Here is a 24692-nt window from a genome sequence, read left to right as displayed (position 1 = left end):
GTTAGGTTCTAGGCTGCCTTCCAGCCCTCTTGAAATCAGGCTAAATTTAGGTGCTTCTGCATCACTCGGGCGGCCGTGGAAACTTTCCCCTCCGCCAGGGCTCCAAACAAACAGAGCGGGGAGGAATCTGATCTCATTGCTGGCATTCCAGCCCGCCTGGATAATGCAGCTCTCGCTGGCTCCTGTCAGCCCCAGGCTGATGGCCCAAAAAAAGGAAGTGTGTGTGTGTGTGGGGTGGGGGGGGGGGAGCGATACGTGCGAGCTCTGATGGGAAAGGGATGTGTATCGCTGTCAGAGTATAATGTCCATTCTGGGATGGCTGGGGGATGATGGGACACACGGCTGCATTAATAATGCCCTTCTCTCGTCTGAGGGTCTGCAAGCACCTCACCCCTCACGGGAGGTAGGTGGGTGCTATCTGTGTTAGGGAAACTGAGGCACAGCAAGGGGACGGGACGGGCCCAAGGTCACAGCAGAGCCAGGAATAGAAGCCAGACTTTGGCACCGTTTTCCTTGATGACCCGACTTTTCCCATCTGCCAGCCTTTGCTTGTCCCTAAGCACCTGGGAAATGTCCCAATGTCTGGGGCAAGGTGAGGTTAGTATTGTGGAGAGGAGGTCTGGGCTCTGCAGCGGCCCCTTCCAGAGGCAGTGAGTAAACAGGAAGGGCAGGTTACTGGCTGCCTTTCGCTCCTGGTCCAACAAAAAGAACAGGCACAGTTAGATCATAAATGAACCTGATGATTGTCACAGAAGGGGGCTGAGTCACTCCGAGCCGAGGCTCCTTCTCCCAGGATGGGGTGGGGGAAGGAATTGGCATGAGCCGGGGCAAAGAAGGGAGGATGGATTAATAATGGGGCTCTGTGGAGCAGCTGGAAGGCTTCTGCTCCTGGGGAGGTGTGGCCAGAAGAGAGAATTTAGACCGGGTAGAGAGAGCGTAAAAGAGCTGCAAGGTAGGGAAAGGGCTGCGGGGGGGAAGAGCTGGGGCAGCAGGCCCTGGAAAAGAAATAGTGAGAGATCCTGAAAGAAGGCCTGAGATTGAGACTGAACCCCAAGGGGCTGAGAGTGCGCCAGGCAACAAACGCTGACGGAGAGTTTGGGGCTGAAAGGGGGGAAGAAGGTCTGTGCACCAGGGCCTTGAAACAAGGGCTGGGACTCCCCGGAGGCAGTCCCGGGGCCCAGGCGTCTGGCATTGTGAGGAGGTGGACTAAAGCTCCCAGACCCCCGGTGGTGAAAGAACAATAGTTACAATGGTTGTGCTGAGTGCTGAATGACTCGGCAATAGTGATGGGTTCCCCCCGGGGTGCCACCTGGAACTGGGGTACCACTGAGCCCCCCTGGTCCACCAGCCTGGGCTCCCTTCTGCACTATACTGCTGTAACAAGCTGCCAAGCCCTCCAGGCTTCAGCCTGCATTTTCCCCCGCATACATACAGGTAGGGACACACCTAGCTGCAGTTACATGCAGACGCTCTGACCAGCTCCTCCGGCACGCCCCCCCTCTGGAGTATAGACCCAAAATTATACCGTCTTGTGCTGCACAGGGAACTGTACAGCGTAAGCTCATGACATTTGCCCCCTCCCTCCATGTGAAGAGGAATATGCAACAGGTTTCTGCCCCAAGTTATGACTCCCACATACTAGGTTTAGATAAAGCAAAAACAAGTTTATTAACTACAAAAGATGGATTTTAAGTGATTATAAGGGATAGCAAATAAATGAAAGCCGATTACCTAGCAAATAAACAAAAAAATGCAAACTAAGTTTAATATACCACATAGAGCAGATATGAATAGCAAATTCTCACCCTAAGTGATGATACGAGCAGGCTGCGGATCCTTAAGAGTTTCTGCACTTGCTTATAGCTTGGAATCCGCAGGTGTTCCATTCACAGGCTAAAAATCCCTTTAGCTTGGGTCCAGCACTTCCTCCAGTTCAGTCTTTGTTCCTCTGGTGTTTCCAGGAGTCTTTGTGGGTGGGGGAGTCCGTGAAGAACCAAGATGATGTCACTCCCCTGCCTTATATCACTTTTGCATAGGGCGGGACCCCTTTGTTTCAAAGCTTGGTTCCCAGGCCAGCAGTGGAAAAATACTGACATCCCAAGATGGAGTCCAGCACTAGGTGACCTGGTCACATGTCCCTGTAGTGTCACAGCAGCCATTACTCGGAGGCTGTCTGGAGCGTCCTCAGGACGCTTCTCCTAAGGCCCATTGTTCTCTCTAATAGCTCATTAACGTGAACCGGCCCTTCCCGGCCAGGCATCTAGATTGAAAGCCCAGGAATACTACATGTGAAATAGATACATAGTCAATATTCATCACTTCAAATACAAAAATGATACATGCATACAAATAGGATAATCATATTCAGCAAATCGTAACCTTTCTAATGACACCTCACATGACTTACCTTGCATAAAATACATCATAATTATATCCTCATAATATCGCTGTGAAGAATATGGGGTGCAGTATCACCGTAATGCCTGCAAGGGACTGGCTCTTAAAGACCACTCAGCTGGAGGGCAGCTCGCATGCACGGGGGGTGCTAGAAAGGCTGCCGGGGGATGTGCTACCATAGGACACATGCATGTAAGTTATATGCAGTCATGCCATGCCTAGCTCCATACATGCTGCTGCTCTGATTTCTGGTGCCGTCTCAAACACCGGACATGGTGAGCACCACTAGAGGCTCACAAGGTATTTAAAGGGATATTACGCTATTCCTCAACATTATTGTTACCAGAGTCCTCAAGTCACCCAATGAAACTTTGTTCTGGCTAGATATTGGTGACCAAATGTCTCCACTGAAGAATCCAGGGTGGCAAGAGGGGGGACTCACATCAGCTGACGTCGGTGGGTTGAGTCATCTTCACCCCACATCCTGATTTGCTCTGCTCTGTACAGTCAAGGAGCCATCTTTCCATTGGTGAGATCCCCTGAACTTCCTGTGTTTGACAGACCAGCCTGGTGTACGCAGACGAGGTGACCACCCGTTCTCCACCCGTATGCTGCTGTTCATCCCCGCCTTGTATGTCTCCCGCCAGTGGAAGGAACTTAAAGATCTCTTCACAGTCCTTCCAGGGCATGATCCTGGCCAACATCCCCTCTTGTTAAATCCACCTCCGAGAAGTGGTGTCAGAGTCATCTCAGAAGAGCATGGCATGGCGGCTACATTTGCCTGTGCTAGCTAACTCACTGCCTTGGCACTCTCAAACGCTATGACTGAGGGAGCAGAGCCTTAAGGTGTAAATTCCTCCGTTCTTTATAACCACAGGTTCACATCTCAATAAGGCCAGTTTAGCCCAGATGCTAAATTCCAAGCAATTTTATTCTGCGGCTCTTAGACCTTAGAATCCCAAGTGCTGTCTGCTAATTGCTCCCAGGGTGGGATTGCCCTACTTTCTTCACTCACAATGTCTTCTTCCCCCATTGTGCAGTACACTGATGGAAGCTGACCTTCACCCCAGAGGTGGCTGCTTGTCATTGATCTAGGGCTCTGGCATACTGGAGGATTTAGGGCAATCTAGAAATCCAGATTTTTCTTTGGTTGTGTCCCTCTTACTACAAGCCCAATGCTACGATGAGCCAGAAGGTGATACCCCCCCATGCTACAGTGCCATTCTATTAATCAATGGGGTGTTACATCTGCAACACTGCGTTCAGAGCTGGTCACCGCATCTCTGAAAGGACAGAGCAGGATTATAGGGAGCTCAGAGTGGGTAATGAGAATTAGAGGCAGGGAAAAATGGTCAAGAAGAGAGTGAAAAGAGTGGGACTGTTTGGTTAAGAGAGAAAACCCAGCAAGAGAGGACATGATGGAGGTATGGAAAACAGGGAAGAATCTAGAGGAGAGAAACTGGCTGCTTCTATTTACCTCTACTCATAACTCAAGAACAAGGGGACATTCATTGAAATGGAAAGGCGATACATTTAAAACTGATAAAACACTTGCCTCCACCACATATAATTAATCTGTGGAACTCATTGCCACAAGACATTGCAGACACTAAGAGTTTAGTGTGGGGGTCAGACATTTCTAGAGATAATGGGCTACAAAAGATAGGATTTTTCTTTAAAACCGTCCTGCTTCAAGGCATCAGCCAAACTTAGCTGCCAGGAGTCAGGAAGGACCTTCCTCTACAGGCAGGTTAATCCATACTCATCCTGCGTTCCTCGAGCCTTCCTCTGAAGCAGCTTGTGCTGGCTACTGACAGAGACCGCTCAAGGGACTAGATGGACCATGGGGTGATCCGGTGAGCCAACTCCTGTGTTCTTACCAGCACGATCAGGCAGGGAAGCTGGAGCGTGACTTGGTGGGAGCAAAGCCTGCTGAGGGACGACGGGCTGGATTCTGCCCTGATTTACAACACACCGGCATGGCTGTGGAGGTCACTTACCCCTGTGCTGAACACAAGGCAGTGGAGAATCAGGCGTGTGCCGGGGGGTATGGCCTTGAGCAGTGTTTGGCCCAAGATGTCTGTACTAGCTGGGGCTTTCAGAGCGTTTCCAGCCGTGCAGCTCCCCAGTCTCGGCCAAATCTGAGCCCCATGATATCAGGGTGAAAACTCCCATTGGCAGCAGTGGGGCCCGGATCTAGTCAACTTCTAGGGCCAAACCCCTCCTTGGTGAGGGTGGTTCCAGAGACGAATTTGGTCCTAATGCTTCAAAGCAGCCCGCTGTGAGTGGGGGAGCTTTGCTGTCCTTGCGCTAGCCAAACAGTTGAGCCTGCCGCCTCACCACAGGGTCAGCGTCCTGCTCTTTGCGGCCAGCGGAGACTGGCCCTGCTGTGCTGGTTATGGCTGCGGCCTAGCTCCGGCCCTCGGCCTCCACCCCACTGGGTTTGCCAAGCTCTCTGGGCTGATGATTTCTGGCCCGGAAAGGTCAGTGGTGCCCCCAGGGCAGGACATGCAGCTGCCGCCTCGCCTCTCGGCCGCCCTGACCCTCCAGAAGCATTTCTTTCTGGCACGCGTGAAGAAGCCTTTTCCATCCACGTCGCTTTGTGGCAGCGTCCCCTGCCAGCGTCATGAGCCGTCTCCATGGGACAGAGGGCTTGGGAGACTCTCCCTCTCCCGGCATGGCCTGGGGTTGTTCCTAGGAGCTGAGCGCCCTGGTTGTCTGGTTTGGGGGGGTCTCTCTGCTGGTTATGCTGGCCACGGGGATGAGGGGTCCCTGCTGCTCACTGCAAGACATGTGCTGTGCATTCTCCTGGCCATGCTGACAGGATCCAGTTTAGCCCCAGGGAAGAGCACAAAACCGCCTCCCAAAGTGTCTCTTTCTATTCAAGAGAGACTACGGCTAGTGCCCCCGTTTGTGGGGCAGGGTATCCACAGATACCGGGGGCCTGTCATAAGCAGAGCCTGGTGTGGGGGCTCAGGGCTGGATTATGAGCAGGAGTTACTGCAGATCAGGCCTGAGGAGCAGCGGCAGGACTGGGGGAGCGGCAGATCAGGACTGGGGTGCACGGGGAGGGTTGTATGGAGAGGGGAACTTGTGCAGCCCCTGCCCCCGCTGCCGTCTGACAGGCTCCCTTTGGGCCCGACCAGCCCTTCACTTAGCCGATCCTTCAACCATTTAAGGTTTTATTTCTCAGCCTGATAAAAGGGCTTGCTGACCCACCCTGCGTCCACTCCAGGAATGCGGCTGATGTCCGTGTTGCTAAAATGTGCGGGCCTGTGAGCCGGCTGGAATGTGCGTCTGCCCCGTGCTGGGACTGCACTACCCAGAGCGATGAGCCAGGCCTGCAGGCATGTCACAGCCGAGCTGGGGGAAGGCTGAGAGCCCTTAAGCTGGGCCGCAGCAGGGCTGCGGGCCGAGCTCCGAATAGCAGCGCGTGTGTCTGGGGGAAGGGGAGACGTAAGGAGATCCAGATGTTGAGTAATTACGGCGGGGGCCAGAGCCGCAGGTTGTCGTGGGTATTTTGCCTTGTGTCAGCCCCTGATGAACAATCCGAGGACAGCATTCACCCCCCCCACACACACACCCCTCCCCTTCCCCTCTGCTCTGCCTCTCCTCCATCTCACCCAGGCCTCAGTGCTGACAGCCCCTGTGGCCCGGCCCGGCCCATCACCCGTCGCCAGGCCCTGCAGGCTGTTCTCTACGGCCCGTGGAGCAGAAAGTCTGTGAGATGGCGTCCGTGTTCTCTCTCTATGGATTTATAATGGGGACAAATCACAAGTCCTCTCCACTGATGGCCTCACTTCTGGAGTAGTCGCGGGGTAAGAGTTTCAAAAAGGATGAAGTGACTTGGGAGCTTAAGTCCCATTTCAAAAGTCACTTAGAGACTTAGGAGCCTAAATCTCATGGGACTTAGGCACCAAAGGACCCAAAGGCCAAATCTGCAAAGGTATTTAGGGGCCTATGGGAGTTAGGCACCTGAACTACTTAGGCACTTTCAAAAATCCCACTGCATGCCTAAGGCATCTCTAGGCACCCAAATACCTTTAAAATTGGCCCTACATTATTTTTAAAAATGGGACCTGGGCTCCTAAGTCACTTGGGGGGTGTTTACCCTGCAGCGGGGAGTGAGCCTCCTAGCCTGGGTCCACAGACTCATGCTAGCAGGGCGGGAGCTAGCGTGCTAACCAGAGCGCTGTGGAGATGTGAGTTCAGGCTGGAGCGCGCGGGCAGTCGGCTGGGGTCGAGAGGCTGAGCTGCTGTGACTGCCCTGCTATTCGTAGCGTGCGAGCTCAAGCCCTGCTATCGCACATGCGCAGTGTGGCCATACGTTGGAAAAAGCCTGTATTTCCAGCCACCCGACGGCCTGGGGAAAGGGCGGGGTTTGAGCTGGGGGTTTTGTTCAGCCTGTTACGCAGTTAAAGGCCGGCTGTGAAATTCCGAGCCCCCAGTGGGGTTCCGGGTCAGGCCTGTCCCTTCCCTGGAGCTGAAACCAGGCCCAGCTCCCCTACATCTTGGGTTTCCTGATGGAGCTGAAGGGGAGGCCAGACTTACTGCCTGGTTTGTGGGTGTTTGGGATGAATCCAGACTGAGGCTGGAGAACATCTGGGGCTGACCGATGGTCTTGCTCCATGATCAAGTGATGCTGAGATACAGGCTTCATTTGACCTCCCAAAACAAAACCAGTGATGTCTGAACCCATCCAGGTCATCACTGAAAGAAACCGGCACCAGCCCCCTGAGGAGAAGGATGCATCTGAAAGGCTGGGATAAGGAACGTCAACCCCTCACCTTGGCAGCCCCTTGTAAAACGCTGCAGCATTCAGCAGGAGTGGGCGGGGATGGCGGGGGTGATGCGCCCGGATGCTGCAGGGTTTCAGATCCATCCTGCCAGGCGCTGAGGGAATTTATTTCCTAAGGGGGCTAAAAATTGTAGCCAGGCTCTTGAGGAAGGAAGGGAGAGTGGTGGTGTGTGTGTGTGTGTGTGTGTGTGTGTTTGCGTGTAAGAGAGAGACTCCTGCCCAGGAGCCCCAGCCACGGCCCACGTCCCCAGGGGGCTAGGTACTGTACAAACCCGGAACAAAATCCAAGAGATTTTGTCAGGAGGCCTCATTCTGATCTTACTGTCTCTGGCATTAATCAGGACTAACTGCCCCCACCCCCCAGAGCTGGGGATGGGGTACTGGCTGGACCGCTGGGCCAGGGCTGGGTACCGGCTGGAGCACTGGGATACAGGATGGTGTTACGGGTACCGGCTGGAGCGCCGGGCCAGGGCTGGGTACCGGCTGGAGCACTGGGGTACAGGATGGTGTGATGGGTACCAACTGGAGCACTGGGATACAGGATGGTGTTACAGGTACTGGCTGGAGCGCCGGGCCAGGGCTGGGTACCGGCTGGAGTGCAGGGGTACAGGATGGTGTGGCGGGTCTGGCTGGAGTGCCAGGCCAGGGCTGGGGACCGGCTGGAGCGCTGGGGTATGGGATGGTGTTACGGGTACTGGCTGGAGCGCTGGGCCAGGGCTGGGTACCGGCTGGAGTGCTGGGGTACAGGATGGTGTGGCGGGTCTGGCTGGAGCGCCGGGCCAGGGCTGGGTACCGGCTGTAGTGCTGGGGTACAGGATGGTGTGGCGGGTCTGGCTGGAGTGCCAGGCCAGGGCTGGGTACCGGCTGGAGCGCTGGGATACGGGATGGTGTTACGGGTACTGGCTGGAGCGCCAGGCCAGGGCTGGGTACTGGCTGGAGCGCTGGGGTACGGGATGGTGTTACGGGTACTGGCTGGAGCGCCAGGCCAGGGCTGGGTACCGGCTGGAGCGCTGGGGTACGGGATGGTGTTACGGGTACTGGCTGGAGCGCCAGGCCAGGGCTGGGTACCGTCTGGAGTGCTGGGGTACAGGATGGTGTGGCGGGTCTGGCTGGAGCGCCGGGCCAGGGCTGGGTACCGGCTGGAGTGCTGGGGTACAGGATGGTGTGGCGGGTCTGGCTGGAGCGCCGGGCCAGGGCTGGGTACCGGCTGGAGTGCTGGGGTACAGGATGGTGTGGCGGGTCTGGCTGGAGCGCCGGGCCAGGGCTGGGTACCGGCTGGAGTGCTGGGGTACAGGATGGTGTGGCGGGTCTGGCTGGAGTGCCAGGCCAGGGCTGGGTACCGGCTGGAGCGCTGGGATACGGGATGGTGTTACGGGTACTGGCTGGAGCGCCAGGCCAGGGCTGGGTACCGGCTGGAGCGCTGGGGTACGGGATGGTGTTACGGGTACTGGCTGGAGCGCCAGGCCAGGGCTGGGTACCGTCTGGAGTGCTGGGGTACAGGATGGTGTGGCGGGTCTGGCTGGAGCGCCGGGCCAGGGCTGGGTACCGGCTGGAGTGCTGGGGTACAGGATGGTGTGGCGGGTCTGGCTGGAGTGCCAGGCCAGGGCTGGGTACCGGCTGGAGCGCTGGGATACGGGATGGTGTTACGGGTACTGGCTGGAGCGCCAGGCCAGGGCTGGGTACCGGCTGGAGCGCTGGGGTACGGGATGGTGTTACGGGTACTGGCTGGAGCGCCAGGCCAGGGCTGGGGACTGAAGGCTCCGACCAGGCTCTCAGAGGGGAACCATGAGAACATTTTTCTGGGGTATTTGGAGAGGGCCCATCGCCATAGTCTCCAGGCACAAATTGCTGGGGTCCGGAGTCTGCGTCGGCTTTAGTGGTGTCTAGAGCAGCGGTTCTCAAACTGTGGTCACGACCCCAATTTAATGGGGGTCGCCAGGGCTGGCTTCGACTTGCTGGGACCCGGGGCCAAAGCCCAAGCCTGAGGGCTTCAGTCCTGGGCAGCAAGGCTCAGATTACAGGCCCCCTGCCTGGGGCTGAAGAAGCCCTTGGACTTCAGCTTTGGCGCCTGGGGAGGTGGGGTTTTGTGTCCCCTCTCTCCCCTGCCCCTAGGGTGACCAGACAGCACGTGTGAAAAATCGGGACGGGGGTGGGGGGTAATAGGCGCCTATATAAGACAAAGCCCCAAATATCAGGACTGTCCCTATAAACTCGGGACACCCGGGTGGCGGGGCTTGGCGGGCTCAGGTTTCAATCCCCCCTGTAGTAATTTTTGTTGTCCGAAGGGGGTCGTGGTGCAGTGAAGTTTGAGAACTCCTGGTCTAGACCCTCCCCACGCTGCAGGCCCTGTTGGGGCCCAGGGCTGCTGTTGCATTTCAGGGTCGGCTGGTGCTCGGTGTTGACGCCATATCTTGGGCCCATCTGGTTCCATTCAGGGCTTGGCTGGTGTCTAGACCCCACATCTCCCCCTGGGGTGCACTAGGCACGGCACGTTTGTGGAGACTGCTGCTCCCGGCTGTGCTCAGGGGCAGAACTGCAGGTACTGAGCCATCACTGACCTCCGCCTGTGCGGGGCGGCACTCACTCCTCCTGGAGTCAGTCAGCGCCCTCTCATTACGGGCGGCAGTTCCTCCCATTGGGCGGCTTGCCACTCCTCCCTGCTCAATGGGAAACCCGATCCCTCCGCCCGGTGCCAGCCTGGGAATCGCTGCACTGAGGTTAAGGAGCCCAGAATGCTGGGAGGAGGTGGGAAGAGGTTCGTGAGTGACTAGCACCCCTTCCACACCGTGATCCCAAGTTACTAACCCCCCTCAGGAACGCACTCCCCTCTAGCTAGAACGAAGAGGGGGGGGTCGCAAACCCATCAGTTAAGCACTATGCTGAGGAAAGACATGGTGACTGGGACATGGACAGGGGAAGAGCCATGAACTGGAGTCTTGGTGCGTTTTAGGATGATGGCACAGGTGGATTTCCTTTCCCTGGGGCAGACAGGTTAAGGTAGAATAATAATAAGTTATAACTTGAACTCCAGAGCAAGCTCAAAGCATTTTGCAATGCATGAGTGAAGCCTCACAACTCACGAGGTGGATTAGTATTGTGGGGGAAACTGAGGCACAGAGTGGTTCGGGCCAATATGTTCGAAAAGAGTCATTGATTTCTGGCTCCGTTATTGGGACCCTGACTTGAGACACTGAAGGCCTGACGTTCACAGGCGCTGAGCCCCTGCGGCGAGCCGACACTGACTAGAGCAGCGACTCCCCTGCCTTTTCATTGCTCCAAGTCGGTACTTTAATACACCTTGAACTCTGCTCCTAAAGAGACAAGAACAAAGCAAAAACCTCCCTGAGAACTGAGCTGAACTCAGGGGGAGCTGAGCTGGGTCTCTGTGGCAGACCTGCTATTGCATGGCTATCTGTCACATCAGCGTCGCTGAATACATCCGGATTCTTGACTCCTGGCAGTTCCCCTATTGTCAGTCATCCTAGTTACACTGGAAGAAACCCCACTGGAGCCGGGGTCAGGACTGGCAGGTGACCTTGCTTCAGTGGGGGATCTGGCCGGGAGGCAACGGGCCACATTACCAAGAGTTTTCCCTGGGATCTTCCTAGCTAGAGCTGGTGGGAAATGATTTCCCCATCCCATAAGAACTTTTGAGATGCCAAAAAAATTTCCAATCCCAAAGGGGGACGAAAATATTCATCTTGAAAATTTTCTCAAACCAAAATCTGGAACAACAAAATGGAATCCGGTCACTTTCACCTGAAAAACGGAAGTTTTGAAGTGGAAAACACCCCCTCCCCCCAAAGTGTTGGAAATGGGAAATTCGTCGACATCGGCCCTTTCCCAGGAACATTTCGGTTTCGATGAAGTGGTGGTTAGAGATGGAAAACCTTATCGTCGAAAAATTCCTGCGCTCCGGGCACTAGTGGAACGAACCCTCCCTTGCTACTCTCGCTGACTCCAGCCCAGGTGGTTCCGGTTGACTTGTCAAGGACGTTTTGAATAGCGACTGTAAATCTTTCCTGTGTTGTTGCCTGGGTGGGGCAGGGAGGAGGGACAGCGACTGGTGCAGTGGTACCGAGCCAGTGCAAGTACAGAGGCTGGGAGGCAGATTCCTGCAGAACTCCGGAGGTGGCAGCGGTCCTGAGACGCACACAGGTGAGTCCTGTAGTGCTCTGAGCAGGGGGCCTCTGAGCGTACCAAATCCCTGGAAAGGAGGCTGTTACTGCTCAGCGTGGCCAGGGCTGGGCTGCAGTGCACTCTCTTAAACACTGATACAGCCATATCGCACTGCCCTGTGATCTTATCTGAGCTCCCAGGCAAAGCAGGACTGGGCTCTGTCGGTACATAAGAAGGCTCCAAAGTGGGGAAGGATCGGCATGGGGAAGGACTGGATTTAGGACTCAGGAGATCTGGCAACCTGGGCTGAGTCACTGTGTCTGTCCAGGCTCTGTTTCCCCATCTGTAAAGGGAGGATAATACGGCTCCCTTCCTTGGGGGGGCTGCAGGGTAAACCCAGTCACAGTGGTGAGCGCCCAGAACAGGCAACAAATGAAACTGATCTTGCTGCTGGTTTGTTAGGAGAGGCTCTTTCCTCCTTGGAGCCAATAATGAAGCAAAATCTGGCCTGGTTACGGGCTGGTGGAGGTGCTGCTGTTCCACAGAAGCCTCGCGGCCAAGGCTACGACTCCTCGCTTTCACTGAAGATGCTCTGGAACTTTTCCCAGGGTGCTGCTGACCCGGTGCCCTGGCCTAAGTCCAGCCTGGCCAATGAGTGAGTTGAAAGGTGCGAGGTGATAGTATCCGGGCAAGGACTGCGTGGGGTCCCTGTTAGCAGTCAGTGCTCATCGGGATAGTCACTGACAAGTGACGCAACTAATGGCCATTTGTCACATCTCTGACACTGGGTACGCGTCTGTCCCTGAAAAGCGGAGAGGAGCGGGGAGGAGGCACCTGAAAACTCTGGGGGGTTTTTTGGGTTTTTTTTTTTGCAGATAACTTAGAAATTAGCTGATAGGAATTAGATACAGGGGTCCTATCTTAAAAAAAAGAGGATTTAATAAATATTAGACCCACTCAGCTCTAATACTAACATGTTCTCACATCTTGTGTCAAGTCACTTAAGTAACACTGGTTAGGTTTAAAATTTTAATGTCTATTCTTTGTTACTAACTGAATACAACAATCGGAACAATTGTAGAAAAATCTAGATGACTTTCTATCACTTCTTTTGCAGTTCACCAAGCTTGGAATAGATCATTTAACTTTGGAAACATCCTACTAGAGCAAAGCCCCATGAGTTTATACTGTGCCTGCCTGGGGCTCTAGAGGCGTTACCTCACTACAAATAATAGACTAGAGACTAACCTTAAACAGGAGTGAAACTGACACGTTTATTTATACCTGCCTCTGGAAATGTCCATGACATGCGGCTGACGAAGCGGGTATTCACCCACGAAAGCTCATGCTCCAATACATCTGTTAGGCCTTGGCTACACTGGCGCTGTACAGCGCTGCAACTTGCTGCGCTCAGGGGTGTGAAAAAACACCCCCCTGAGCGCAGCGAGTGCAGCGCTGCAAAGCGCCAGTGTAATCAGAGCGTGCAGCGCTGCACGCTCGCTCGCAGAGCTGCAAGCTACTCCACTCGGAGAGTGGAGTATATACAGCGCTGTGAGAGCTCTCTCGCAACGCTGGCGGCGCGACTACGCTCGTGCTTCACGGCGCAGCCGCGGCAGCGCTGTGAAGTCCCGAGTGTAGCCAAGCCCTTAGTCTTTAAGGTGCCACCGGACTCTTTGTTGCTTTTGACACTTTCAAGTCACTTTCCCAGTATTGCCAATCCCCAATGTTCAAAAATCATGAATCAGGCTCACCAAAAATCATGACATTGGCTTTAAAATCCATGAGATTATGTAAAAATAACAGATTTGGGGTTCTTTTTATTTGCCTTCTGCTTTTTTGAGCCTTTAGGGTGCACTGGAGTCACATTTTGAAGCTTTCTCCGCAGCCACGAGGACTAGAAACTTCATTTTTCTGTAAGAATGAAGGCTGAAATCATCACATATCCACATGACTCCAGGAGCTGGGGCTTTAAAGAAAACAATTATCACGAGACTCATGACAAAATCATGAGAGTTGACAACACTGCTTTTACTTCTGTTTAAAGGCTAGTTCCTTTCCAGAAAGCTCTTAAACACAACACCGCCGTGACTGAATTGCAGTTCTCACAGGAGAATATTTAAAACCAAACACCAAGAAAATTCTGTATTTTAAAGTTGAGAAAAAAACTGAGACTTCTGAGGTACATCAGGGCCACTGCAGGCAGGAAAGGAAAATAAAGAGGCACAGGACCTCTGGGCAGCTCTTCCTTTAGAAAGAAAGTTGGAGGGTCAGATCTTCTAGTCCTTAATCAAAACTTCTATTGCCATCAACACCTCCACTCATAGATCTAAACATCACAAGTGACCATGTGATAACATGTGAGGTCAATAACTATAACTTCCTACTTAAATATCCGAGCCACCTTATCCAGAGTTACACAGCTTATATCGGTGTGGGCAAACTTTTTGGCCCAAGGGCCACCTTGGTGTTGTGAAACTGTATGGAGGGCCGGGTAGGGAAGGCTGTGCCTCCCCAAACAGCCTGGCCCCCGCCCCCTATCTGCCCCCTCCCACTTCCCGCCCCCTGAGTGCCCCCTTAGACCCATCCAACCTCCCCTGCTCCTTGTCCCCTGACCACCCCCTTCTGAGAGCCCTGCCCCGCAGGATCCCACCCCCTATTCAAATCCCCCTATCCCCTGAATGCCCCCCCAAACCTCCGCCTCATCCAACTGCTCCCTGTCCCCTGCCCGCCCCTGGGGACCCCCTGCCCCTTATCCACCCCCCTCCACCTCCTTACCATACTGCTCAGAGCAGCAGAAGCTCGCAGCCACCCACGCCGCCCGCGCTGCCCGGCAGGAGCGGCGGGCCAGAGCGCTGGTGGCGAGGTGAGGCTGTGGGGGAGGGGGGACAGCAGGGAAGGGGCTGGGGACTAGCTTCCTCGGCTGGGAGCTCAGGGGCCGCCTTGGTTTGCTCCCATCTATCAGAGTCGTCTTGTTTTGCAGCATGTAGCAGAGAGAGAGGCTGGTCTGCTGTACAGGGAGCTGGCCCTGAGAGACCTGGGTTCTACTCCCGCCATGGACTTCCTCTCTGACCCCAGGCCAGTGCTTTAAGGACAGACTTTCAAAGGCTTTTAGGCACCCAAAGATGCAGCTCGATATCTAGTGGGGTTTACAAAGCACCAAACCGTCTAAGTGCATTTGAAAATCTCACGAGGTGCATAAATACCTTTGAAAATCTGGCCTTTAGTCTGTGTGCGCCTCAGTGCCCCACCTGTACAATGGGGATAACAGCCCGGCTCGACCTCACCGAGGGGCTGGGAGGACAAATAGGTTAGACAGTGTGAGGTGCAGCCTCAGATACTATAGTGATGAGGCCACATAAGTACCACAGGTAGAGCGGGAACCTCTCTATACGCTGCTAGCCCTGCCCTGGGTCTGACCCCTTCTTTTCACCGATGCCCCCAAATCTCCCCCTTTTCTGAATGTAACCTGGGCTCAGTGCTTTGCTGTGTTTTTTTCTGAGCCCCCGGCCCGTGTTCTCTCTAACACAACCCTCCTCCCTCTCCCCCATCCACTTCCATACCCTTCATTTAATCACCAGCCCTTTCTGATCTTAATCACCCGGCCTCTGTTTGTAAACAAAATCCTGGCTCCCTGTCCTCTCCACTAATGCTGGGCTGTAGTCAAGAGCTCCACCTGGGAGCTTGCACACCTCTTGTATGAAACTCAGGGGGCTTCTGCCCTCCCCTGCCCCCCCTAATTGGCACCCTTGCGTCTACCCCGGAGCTGGGGTGAGATGCCCAGCTGCCGGACACATGCCCATGCTAGGTCTGATCGAGCTAGCGCGGTAAAACGTAGAAATAGTGGTGGGAGCGGTGGGATGGGCTCACCACCCTGAGTATGAGCACATCTGCTCCTCAGCACGTTAGTGATCAATGCAAGTCAGAGAGGCTTTGGGCTGGATTCTGGCCCAGGCCTGGGGGCTCCACTCCAGTGGGTGGCACGAAGCAGCAGGAAAAATGGCATAACCGGCTAGCTGGGAATTCTCCCCAGCTTGAATGGGGCCGGATTGTGCCTAGTCAGCAACCCAGCTCTGGTTTTGAAGGTGCCGTCTTCTATGCGAGGATCTCCGCTTTCATTAAAACAAAAAAACAGTAAGTCTCTAGCTGTCCTGGATGTGAAGAAAACCTTGAAAGGTGAAGTGAGTATTATCAATGCAGTGATGTCTGAGTTTGCAGAGAGCCTGAAGCAATAGCCCTTAGAGGGGCAAATTGCCCCATGAATTTCAGGGGTGTTAACATAGGTGCCCAATAATAAAGCAGCAAAAACTTACAACAAACTGGGTCATGGCTGTGCCCAGAATCTGGGCCAACAAAGCTGGCAGACAGCCACTTTTGCCCCTGTCCTGCCCAGAAAGGAGCCCAGCCCATACCAGTGCTGAATCTAGGCCTCTGAACATCTGCTGAATCAGAAAGTGCTGTTACACGGGAGTGCACGGAAATGCTCACGGCAGAATGCAGGGAAGCTGTTTTGAGTTCCGAGGACAGAATCCCATTCCTGCATCTCCAAGGGCCACCAGCTGGTCCCCCCCAACTCCAATGCAGGACTGACTTGGAGAAGACAGCAGTACTGAAAGCAGGCACCTGTAGGGCTCCCTGTTTGGACAGGTATCATCTGTCTTGGGTGCTGTCTGCTGGTTCCTTGCCCCTGCCCATCCAAGAAAGACTCATCTTTAGGGTGCGAATGAGCAGTGGGCAAATCATGAAAAGTGCAGAGGTCCAGACCAGCATGGAAAAGCTTGGGGGGAGAGGGCCAGGTTCGGAGAGGAGTATGCGCCGGTGGAACTTACATGGTGAAAGGGCTGGTAGACATTAACTTCCCCACGTTGGACTCTCTTAGACTCTCCATGTGGCCTGGCCCCGTGAGATCCCCTGCCACAAGGCTTGTGATCACAGCTGGTTGGGAAAAGATGTTTCTTCCCCACGAAAAATTTCGACAAAGCTGCAAAATGTTTCACTTTTTTCTGTCAAAATAAATTTCCGCGTAGAAACTGAAACCTGAAAAAAACGGTCAGTTTTCAGCAACTCCAAACCCTGAAATTTTTATTTTTTTTGGTTGCAGGAAACAAACCAACAAAAATTCAGATGTCAGTTTTTTGGTGAAAGTTTTTGATGAACACAGAAGCTTTTGCTGAAAAATTCCCATTGGGTCACAAAGTCAATTGACCCCGAACCCGTTCCATCAAAATGTTTTTTCTATCAGCTCTAGCTAGAATCCTTTCTTCTCCCTCCCATCCCCCCTCTGATCCCCTTTCCCATGCTCATCAGAGCCCCAAACCAACCACCCTGCTAGCCATGAACCCCCCTTTCCTCCTCATTACTGGCTCTCCTAGCCCACTCCTGCAGCCGCCTGCCCCTGCTTTCAAGAAGGGGGCCCTGCAGTGGTGAAGGGCCTGGCTGCTGGGCTGCACCGTGGCACACGCTGTACATTCTCCTCCCCCCCCCCCCCCCCCGTGCCGAGACTTTCACTGTTTGTTAGTGCAGACTTGTTGGTGCAAGTCCTTGCATGTGCGGATTCGGTGCTGTGAAACTCCAGGGGCTGAATCCTCAGGGATGGCTCGAGTGGTCTGAATTAGGTGACCCCAGTTTGGCTGATACAAGAGCCAGGCCCTCCTTGAACGCAACCCGAAACAGGATGGTTTCTAGCCAGGTACTTCTGTCCTCGTCATAAGGTTCATTAAGGGCTGGGTTCGGCCAGCCCTGCTCACATTTAGCATGACCTTACATCGTGTTAATTTCACGGGGGGCTCTGTGTGAGTGGGGGATGGGCAGGATCCAGCCCTAAATGCCTTTTGGTTTCATTTGATCTTAGAGCTGGGTTGAGACCATAGACCCCCCCCCTTGGGCAGGCTACCCGAACCTGCTGGGGTAAGCGATATCGCCTCCAGCAGCATGGCAGGGCTACCCGGCTGGCTCAGAGGGAAGAGCCCCTCCTCCGGACACATCAGCAACGCTTATTGTTTTGATGCCCCTGCTTACCCGCTTCCTGGGACAGTGGGCAGGAAAGGGGTAGAGGTTTGGCTCCAACCTCCATCCCCAGGTGGTCCGTGCAGCTGAGCCAGGGGTGGGATGCCTGGAGGGAACCGTGTCCCTTTGCCACAGGGCCTCTCCTGGGATCCAAACCTAGCTCTGAGCTGAGCGTGAGTTGTCTGATAACCTCCTGTCCTACACTCGACCTTCTTGGCCTCCCGTGAACAACACGTGGATGCCCTGAGGCCTCACAGGCCTGGTGCGTGGGGGGAGCATTTATTCCTTGTTGTTGGGTCTCACTCCATTAGCAACTCAAGGTCACCCGCTCAGTCAACACATTAATCACCCGCTCACTCCAGCTGGATGCCAAACATCCACTATTATTAGCACAATGCGGCTTTACCTGGTGCAGGATCTTTCCTATAAACCGAATAACCCCTTGCTCTCCTGCGAGATTCTGTACCAGAAACTCAGCCCTGGGCATTAGGCCACCCCAAGGAGGACCAAAGTCCCACTGACTTTGTCTCAAGAGCTCCAGGCAGGGCCAAAGCCATCTTCAGGCATGATCCGAAAGGAGAGGGTGAATCCATGAGTTGGCAGCCATACAGGGAGTCTGTTTTGGAGTCTGGGAGGGGCAGAGGAGAAGCTTTCACCACAACAGAGACAAGACAGATGGCGGAGGGGAGAGGGGACTAGGCGAACTTGGGGAGCAGGGAGGGGAGGGGAGCGACCAGGGCTCAGTGGCACCCGTATAAGTGTAGAATTAGTCCATTGAAGTGAAGGGATTTGCAGCCATGTAACATCAAATGCCAGCCCAGGGTCCATAGGGAGGCTGTTTCTGACCCAGCAAAGCAGTACCCCACGGCTGGGTTGTTCGGGAAGCAGCAGCTGGTGGGAGGTAGGCGTCCCCACCACACATGCAGTCTGTCGTTTGCCAAAGCTGTATGGTCACTGCTAGTGAAATGGTCCCTGGTTAGCTCCATCCTTTGTAACACGGGCCTCTCTGTAGCCCAGAACCCCCTACGGCGAGGCAGCCCGGAACCGCCTCTTACCAGCAAGCTGCTCCCCTTTGCACAGGGACCAGCAGTGACCTGCCACTCCTGGCCCGGAGGCATCGCCGGCCCATGGCGACGGCAGGGTCCTGGAAGGTGCGGAGGGAGCCCCAAGCTGCTCAGGAGGAGGCGGAGAGGATTCTAGTGCTAGAAGAAAGCTGGAGGCCCTGGCCCAGAACACGCAGGACAATCCGAGGTAAGAGCCGAGATGGATGGAAATGCTCCTACTCCAGTACGGGTGGCAGAGCTATCGAAGGCCTCCTGGGTCAGCTAGTCCAGATGGCGCGTAAGCAGCATTCTCCTCTGCCAGGAGGCCCTCAAGTAGGACACCTATACCCCTTTGGGGTGGGACCACAGGCACCTTCCCAGCTGGAGCCTTGCAGTTCCTAAACCCCTCCACTCTACGGCGTGTCGTTGTTACTAAAGCCAGGCCCCAGCAGGCCGGCGGCCTTTTCTCTGCTACCCTTGATCTAATAACCCCTGCTCCACGCTCCGTACTTGTCGAGGGGCTTGTGCGCGTCTCCCTGCGCTCGCTGTCTGTCTTATTCCATGGCTGCTCCTCCAGCGAAGCCGTTGGGCTTAGATTTCAAATGGCTGCCCCCGAATCACTGCACCGGGTTTGATCCACCACGGCTGCAGGTCAGCTGTATTTAATAACATCCAGCCGGTGTGTCTAAGGTGCCCCTTTGGTCTGTACTGCCTTTCCCCTGGCATTTGCCTGCATAGAGAGCTGCGGAAGAACAAAACCCAGCTGCTGGGTGGGTCTCGCTGGCAGTAGCTGGTCTGAAAATGAATCTCGGAATGAACTCATGGACTGTTTCAGTCTTAATGAAGCTGCCCCCCCAGGGGAACTTTGTTTCCTGGTTAATAAACCGAGCTGGTTGAAAAGTGTCTTTGTGCTTCTCCCATCCTCCGGGAACCTGTTCCTCCGAGTGCAGAACAATCAATCAGTCTCTGCTTCAGTGCCAGACCCTGCGCTACTGACCGGCTCCGCTCACTTTCCTCCTGTAAGGGATGTGCGACCTCTGTCTACAAGGGGGCTGAAAAGAGCAACCCCAAAATCCTTCCCTGGGAGCCCAGGCAGGAGGAAATTCTCCTGGTGCCTGAGCCCTGATCTGGGGCCAGTGTTTTTACGTGGTTAGCCATGCAACAATCGAACTCATGCCCTGTGGGGTTTAGCTGACCCTCCTTGTAACGTGTGATTTACCTGGCCCCAGCGGAGTGTGTCTGACTCACCTTGTCCCACTGGTGCCCCCTGCAGGCTGCCTGGAGTGTGTGAAGCGCCAGCTGTTCCGTGTCGGTGATGACTGGTACTTCCTCTTTTTCCTGGGGGTGATAATGGCGCTGATCAGTTTCGCCATGGATTTCACGGTCTCCAGGCTATCGAACGGTAACTGTTGGCAGGTCATGATCGCTTTCTCTCAGCTGAATACTACGAAGCACCCCGGCCTCTGCAGCGAGCAGGGCAGAATGGTTATCTGCTTGGGGAAACTGAGGCAGGGAGAGGGGCCGTGACTTGCCCAGTGCCCTACAGGAGGAGGTAGTATTAGAGATGGGATTAGTACTCAGGTGCTCCTAGCCAGGCCGTGGCTTGCACTGTTCCACTGGACGCCTCTCCTGAATGTCCCATAGTCCTTCTGGCCAAAGCTGCTCAGTGGGGGTTTCTGGACATGGAGTGAATTCCCTCTGCGCTGCTCCTGGCCTCTGCCTACTCAGCACGTAGGAGCCCCCCGGCAATGGCCTGTCCTAGGAGTGCATGGGGCGTTCTGCAAGACTCTACTGCAGCATCACTTGAGAGGAAGCTCCTGGCCTGGCTGGTCTCTGTGGGGTTCACTGACTGTGCCTTGGGGATGCTGGCCCATGGGGATGATAGCAGAATTCAATGCAGGGTATCACTGGCTGAGCAAACAGCATAAGCTTAGAAAGGAGTTGGGTGGGTAGGGCACTGAACTAGGAATCAAGAGCATTGGGTTTCATTCCTGCCACCGACTCACTGCATGACCCTGGGCAAGTTACCCCCTCCCTCCCCTCCACTGCATGGGAACAGCAACACGCCCCCTCCCCCCCGCTGGGATCTGTGTCTGGAAAGCAGTCGAGAATTGCCCTGTTCCATCGGACGCTCCAGTCCGAGGGGATTTGCAGCAGAACCTTAGCAGCTCACTGACGGGTAAATACACAAAGCCAGAGTCCAGGCCCAGAGGGAAAACTTAGGTTACATTGACACCTAGTGGAGTTTGCATTAGATCAGGCAGCATCCTGGGAGCTCCTTTGTGTATCTTGGTTAATTACTGTCATGCCCAGAGTGCGCTCAGGACAATCCACTCCAGGTGGGCACAGAAATCTAAAAGAGGCTTTTCTCCTCCCCAAGGAATCCATTCCAGGTGGAGACAGAAATCCACGTTGTTCTCGTTCTTTCACGTGAAGGAGGGGACAGAAAGTGGGAGAGAGACTGAATTTCTGTGCCCGTCTGGAGTGGATTCCAGCAACGCTGGCTGTGCAAACGATGGCACGAACAAACTCCAGGTGGCGCAGCGATTTGCTTACTTCAGCTGCCTGTTCAGTGCAGCCCCCGACTGTTTTCTGGAAGGCAGCAGCTGGGTAGAGCGCTAGGAAAGAGGGATTTGGATAGGAGAGTGGCATGTGGTCCCAAGAAAGGGCAATAGAAAGAGGGCTCAGATAAAGGATGCCCCACGTATACGAGGTATTTCCACAGACCCTCTAGGGCCACTGACATTGATTTTAACATGAAAAACTTAGAGCACATTGGACACAAGAAACCCTGCGGCCGAACCCATCATAGAGACTGTTCCTACCCCACCCTTTGCCATTCCTTCTTCCCCTCCCCCCGACTGTCCTATCACAACCCACCACAGTTTGGTTTGGTGTCATGTTTTTATGTAGGGTAATGTTCCAGGGAACACAGAGTTGGAGGCTGTGGTGAATGAAAGGTGAGAAGAGCATTCAGAGAATCAAAGAGTTAGACACTGTGTAATAAACCCATGGAACTCACTGCCATAGGGTATTAGGGGGGCAAACAACTTAGTAAGATTCACTATTGCACTGGACACATATAAATTAGAATGGAATCTGAAGTTTACACTAGCTGGGGTAAAAAACCAAGCACTGCCAATCCTCATGCTTCAGGGCATAGGAAGATTGTCAGATGGGGGTCAGGAAGAATCTCCCCGTCTTTCTCCAAGGGATGTTATTGTACAGTTAGATGTTTGAATGGGATTAACATCTTCCGTCGGCGACTGAGCACTGTTGGAGAGAGTGAACTGGACTAGCTGGACCAATGATCTGTTATGGTGCGGCAGGAGATGGGATCCCAGAATAGATAGGCCATTGGTATGACCTGGAATGGTGGGAAGTTGGAATAGTTGGACCGTCGCTCTGTTCTGGTGTGTCGGATGTGGGCTCTCAGAACAGATGCACAACTGGTCTGTTGTGTTGTGGAGGGAGGCAGGATATTGCACTCGCTAGGCCACTGGTCCATTTTGCTGCATCACTTCCTTCTTCTCTGCTGTACTTGTTTTCTAGCACACAAGTGGCTTTACCAAGAGCTCGGGGATCACTTACTGCTGAAGTACCTGTCCTGGACTATGTACCCGATTGCCCTGTCCGCCTTCTCCACTGGCTTCTCTCAGAGCATCACTCCGCACTCCGGAGGTGAGTCTGATGCGCTCACAGGTCACAGAGGAGCCATCTTATTAATAACAACCATCCCTGTGTCCCATAGCTCCTGGTGTCTCTTCTGGAGTCAAGCCCCAGGCTACTGACTACCCAACCTGCTATCATGTGCTTCAGGGGTGACCCTTCTGTTGCACCGCGGGCTCATGCTGACCAACATCATGGTGGGGACAGTGCAGCCAGGGCCGGCTCCAGGCACCAGCCTGGCAAGCAGGCGCTTGGGGCGGCTGCTCAGGAGAGGGGCGGCACGTCCAGCTATTCGGCGGCAATTCGGCGGACGGTCCCTCACTCCCGCTCGGAGCGAAGGACCTTCCGTCGAAGTGCCGCTGCAGATCGCGATCGTGACTTTTTCTTTTTTTTTGGCTGCTTGGGGCGGCCAAAACCCTGGAGCCGGCCCTGAGTGCAGCCCAGTGGGCAGTAGATGTAGTGGTTCTTCCACTTTGGGTGGGGGGTCTTCAGAATGAAGAGAGAGCTAAGCAGTGTGGGGTTGAGAGCTGAGCAGTGTGGGGTTGAGAGCTAAGCAGTGGGGGGTTGAGAGCTAAGCAGTGGGGGGTTGGGGTGATGGTTTGGAGATGGTCCATCAGAAGGTCTATCTCCTAGAGAGTGGCCTGCAGAGTGGAGAAAGCTGGAGCCAGATGTGCACATCACAAAAATCCCACGATGGTCAGCACTAAGTGGGTCCCTTGTTGGCCGTCACAGCAGACAGGTCAAGGGCTGAAAGGGCCTGGAGAGTGAACTCCCCTCTCGCGCCCCAGGTCAGATGCATTGAAGGGCATTGGCCGGGCTGTGCATGGGAAGTTTGTGCTGCCACTTCCCATATTGTATGGGCTCGGTGGATAAACAGAGGACTTCAGTCTCAAGGGCTGACCACAGGGAACCTTTGACTGGCTCTCAATGTCAGGTGTGCACAAAGGTCTTTGCCCTATAGCAAGCAACAGATGGCTTTTTTTTTTTTTATCCCTGGAACCCAACAAATGTGGAACACACCTTGGGTAGAAGCAAAGCATCTCTCTGCTTTTGGATAATCTAGTGGCATCTGGTTTGAATTGCAAGTACCCAACTCAGAATACACCCCCTTGGCCTTGTTGATACTGGGTTCCTGGCTGGACACTCACTGGAATCCCAGAACTGGAGCTCCAGACATTGCTACCAAATGCCTTCACCTCTGTTAACTCTTGGCTCTCCAAGTGGTTTGCTGGCATTCTGGTGTGTCCTACGTTTTTGTGTTTTTCCAGGCTCTGGCATCCCGGAGCTCAAGACCATTCTCACCGGAGTCATGCTGGAGGAGTACCTGGCCATTAAAAACTTCGGAGCCAAAGTGGTGGGGCTGACCTGCACCCTCGCGTGTGGGAGCACCATATTCCTCGGCAAAGTCGTAAGTGTCCCCCGCTCGGTCTGTTGGCTGAATGAGGTTGAGGAGACGTTTTGGTTGCTGGTTCCTCTTGAGGGACCAGGCCGGTGTAGGCCATTGGGGATAGTATAGAAAGTACAGAAAGGAGACTGGGTGAGAGCCCCAATCTCGCTACAAGGGACTCTTCCAAATCTTGGGAGGGAGATGAAGTCAAGAGGTGCTGGGGTGTCCCAAGGAGGGCTAGATCCACGGCTTGTGCAAATCCATTGACATCAGTGGGATGATGCTGATATACACCAGCTGGGAATCTGACCCTGATTCAGGGCACCGGAGCGATCTTTAGCTGTCTGATATCTGAGGGCGTGTTTCAGTCAGGTTGCGTCAACAGATTCCAAGTCCGGTGAGAGACGGGAATCTCCAGATATACATGCAAAGAACCCAAGGGCCGTTCTGGGGCTGAGAACGGGTGTGTCTGTAACATGCTCAAGACAGAGCCTCTCCTCCCTGAGCAGCAAACAAATGGAGATTGAAACCGTCCAGTGGATGAGCAACAGTGGCGGGCGGATGGGGATTAGTGGGGCAGTGGCACTTAAGGTTGAGACCAGCCTGCTGATCTTTCCAAGTGACCTAAAATCCACCTGCTTACTTGGGTTGACCTGAACCTTGCTGTACCTTGGGGTTTGGCTAGTGGTCCAGATCTGAGGTCAGCTGAGCAAGGATTGAGATACAGCCCCCCCCCGTCCCTAGAGAATGAAATGAAAATGATCAACTATAAACTTTAGAAACTCGAATGATGTTTTGCTACTGGCTGCATGAGACCTCCAGCGTGTCTCCTAAACTGAAATCCCCTGTAACAACACCAGTTTTCCTGCCGCACATTAAAGACAATGGTGCCGTCTAGTGGCTGGAACGCACAGAGGCGAGGGCTTCTCCGTCAGCTCTCGTGGCAGAGGTCTGTGTCTTTTGGGCTGCAAGGAGCAGGGTTCTAGCCCTGGCTCATCGGGTAACTGCCCGTTGTTGGCAGATGTGAATTGAACGCTGATCTGGGCGGCAGTAGGGGGATCGGATAAGTCATTGCCGCAGGAGGAAATCTCTTGAGACCGTCTGATCTCACGGGCTTTCCAGCCTGCTTTCTCGCCCCAAGCAGTTCAGGTAACCAGCTGGGGCCAGATCCACACCTTGGGTTGTCACTGCACCGATGGCAGCAGGTTACACCTCGCTCAGTTGGGCCGTGGCCCCTTTGGGCGTTTCTCTCCATGTAAACCACTGAGCACCCAAC

General features: G+C 54.4%; 1 protein-coding gene and 1 long non-coding RNA gene across 9 annotated transcripts in view; one reads left to right on the top strand and one right to left on the bottom strand.

Moving 5' to 3' along the window:
* The first annotated feature begins 5976 nt into the window (after window positions 1-5976).
* LOC101938334 (chloride channel protein ClC-Kb) overlaps window positions 5977-24692 on the top strand; it is a 31501-nt gene continuing 12785 nt past the window's right edge. The window contains exons 1-5 of one of the 8 annotated variants that reach the window (XM_065575113.1): window positions 5977-6215; window positions 18398-18568; window positions 19634-19762; window positions 21913-22041; window positions 23298-23437. In XM_065575113.1, the coding sequence (XP_065431185.1) occupies window positions 18445-18568; window positions 19634-19762; window positions 21913-22041; window positions 23298-23437 (522 nt within the window). In that variant the 5' untranslated portion in view covers window positions 5977-6215; window positions 18398-18444. Of the gene's footprint in view, window positions 6216-9166; window positions 11354-11781; window positions 11970-17773; window positions 17901-18072; window positions 18219-18397; window positions 18569-19633; window positions 19763-21298; window positions 21321-21912; window positions 22042-23297; window positions 23438-24692 lie in introns of those variants that run through there. The other 7 variants (XM_065575112.1, XM_065575116.1, XM_065575118.1 and 4 more) reach the window with 7 other exon arrangements.
* Window positions 14385-17448, bottom strand: LOC135976959 (uncharacterized). The gene is made up of 2 exons (XR_010594240.1): window positions 17330-17448; window positions 14385-16348 (listed from the first exon to the last, which is right to left on the bottom strand). It is a non-coding gene; the product is annotated as an uncharacterized LOC135976959 (long non-coding RNA).

The sequence above is a fragment of the Chrysemys picta genome, chromosome 21, assembly GCF_011386835.1.
Source record: "Chrysemys picta bellii isolate R12L10 chromosome 21, ASM1138683v2, whole genome shotgun sequence".
In the NCBI taxonomy this organism is placed as follows: domain Eukaryota; kingdom Metazoa; phylum Chordata; order Testudines; family Emydidae; genus Chrysemys; species Chrysemys picta.
This window is presented reverse-complemented; position numbering and strand designations above follow the sequence as displayed.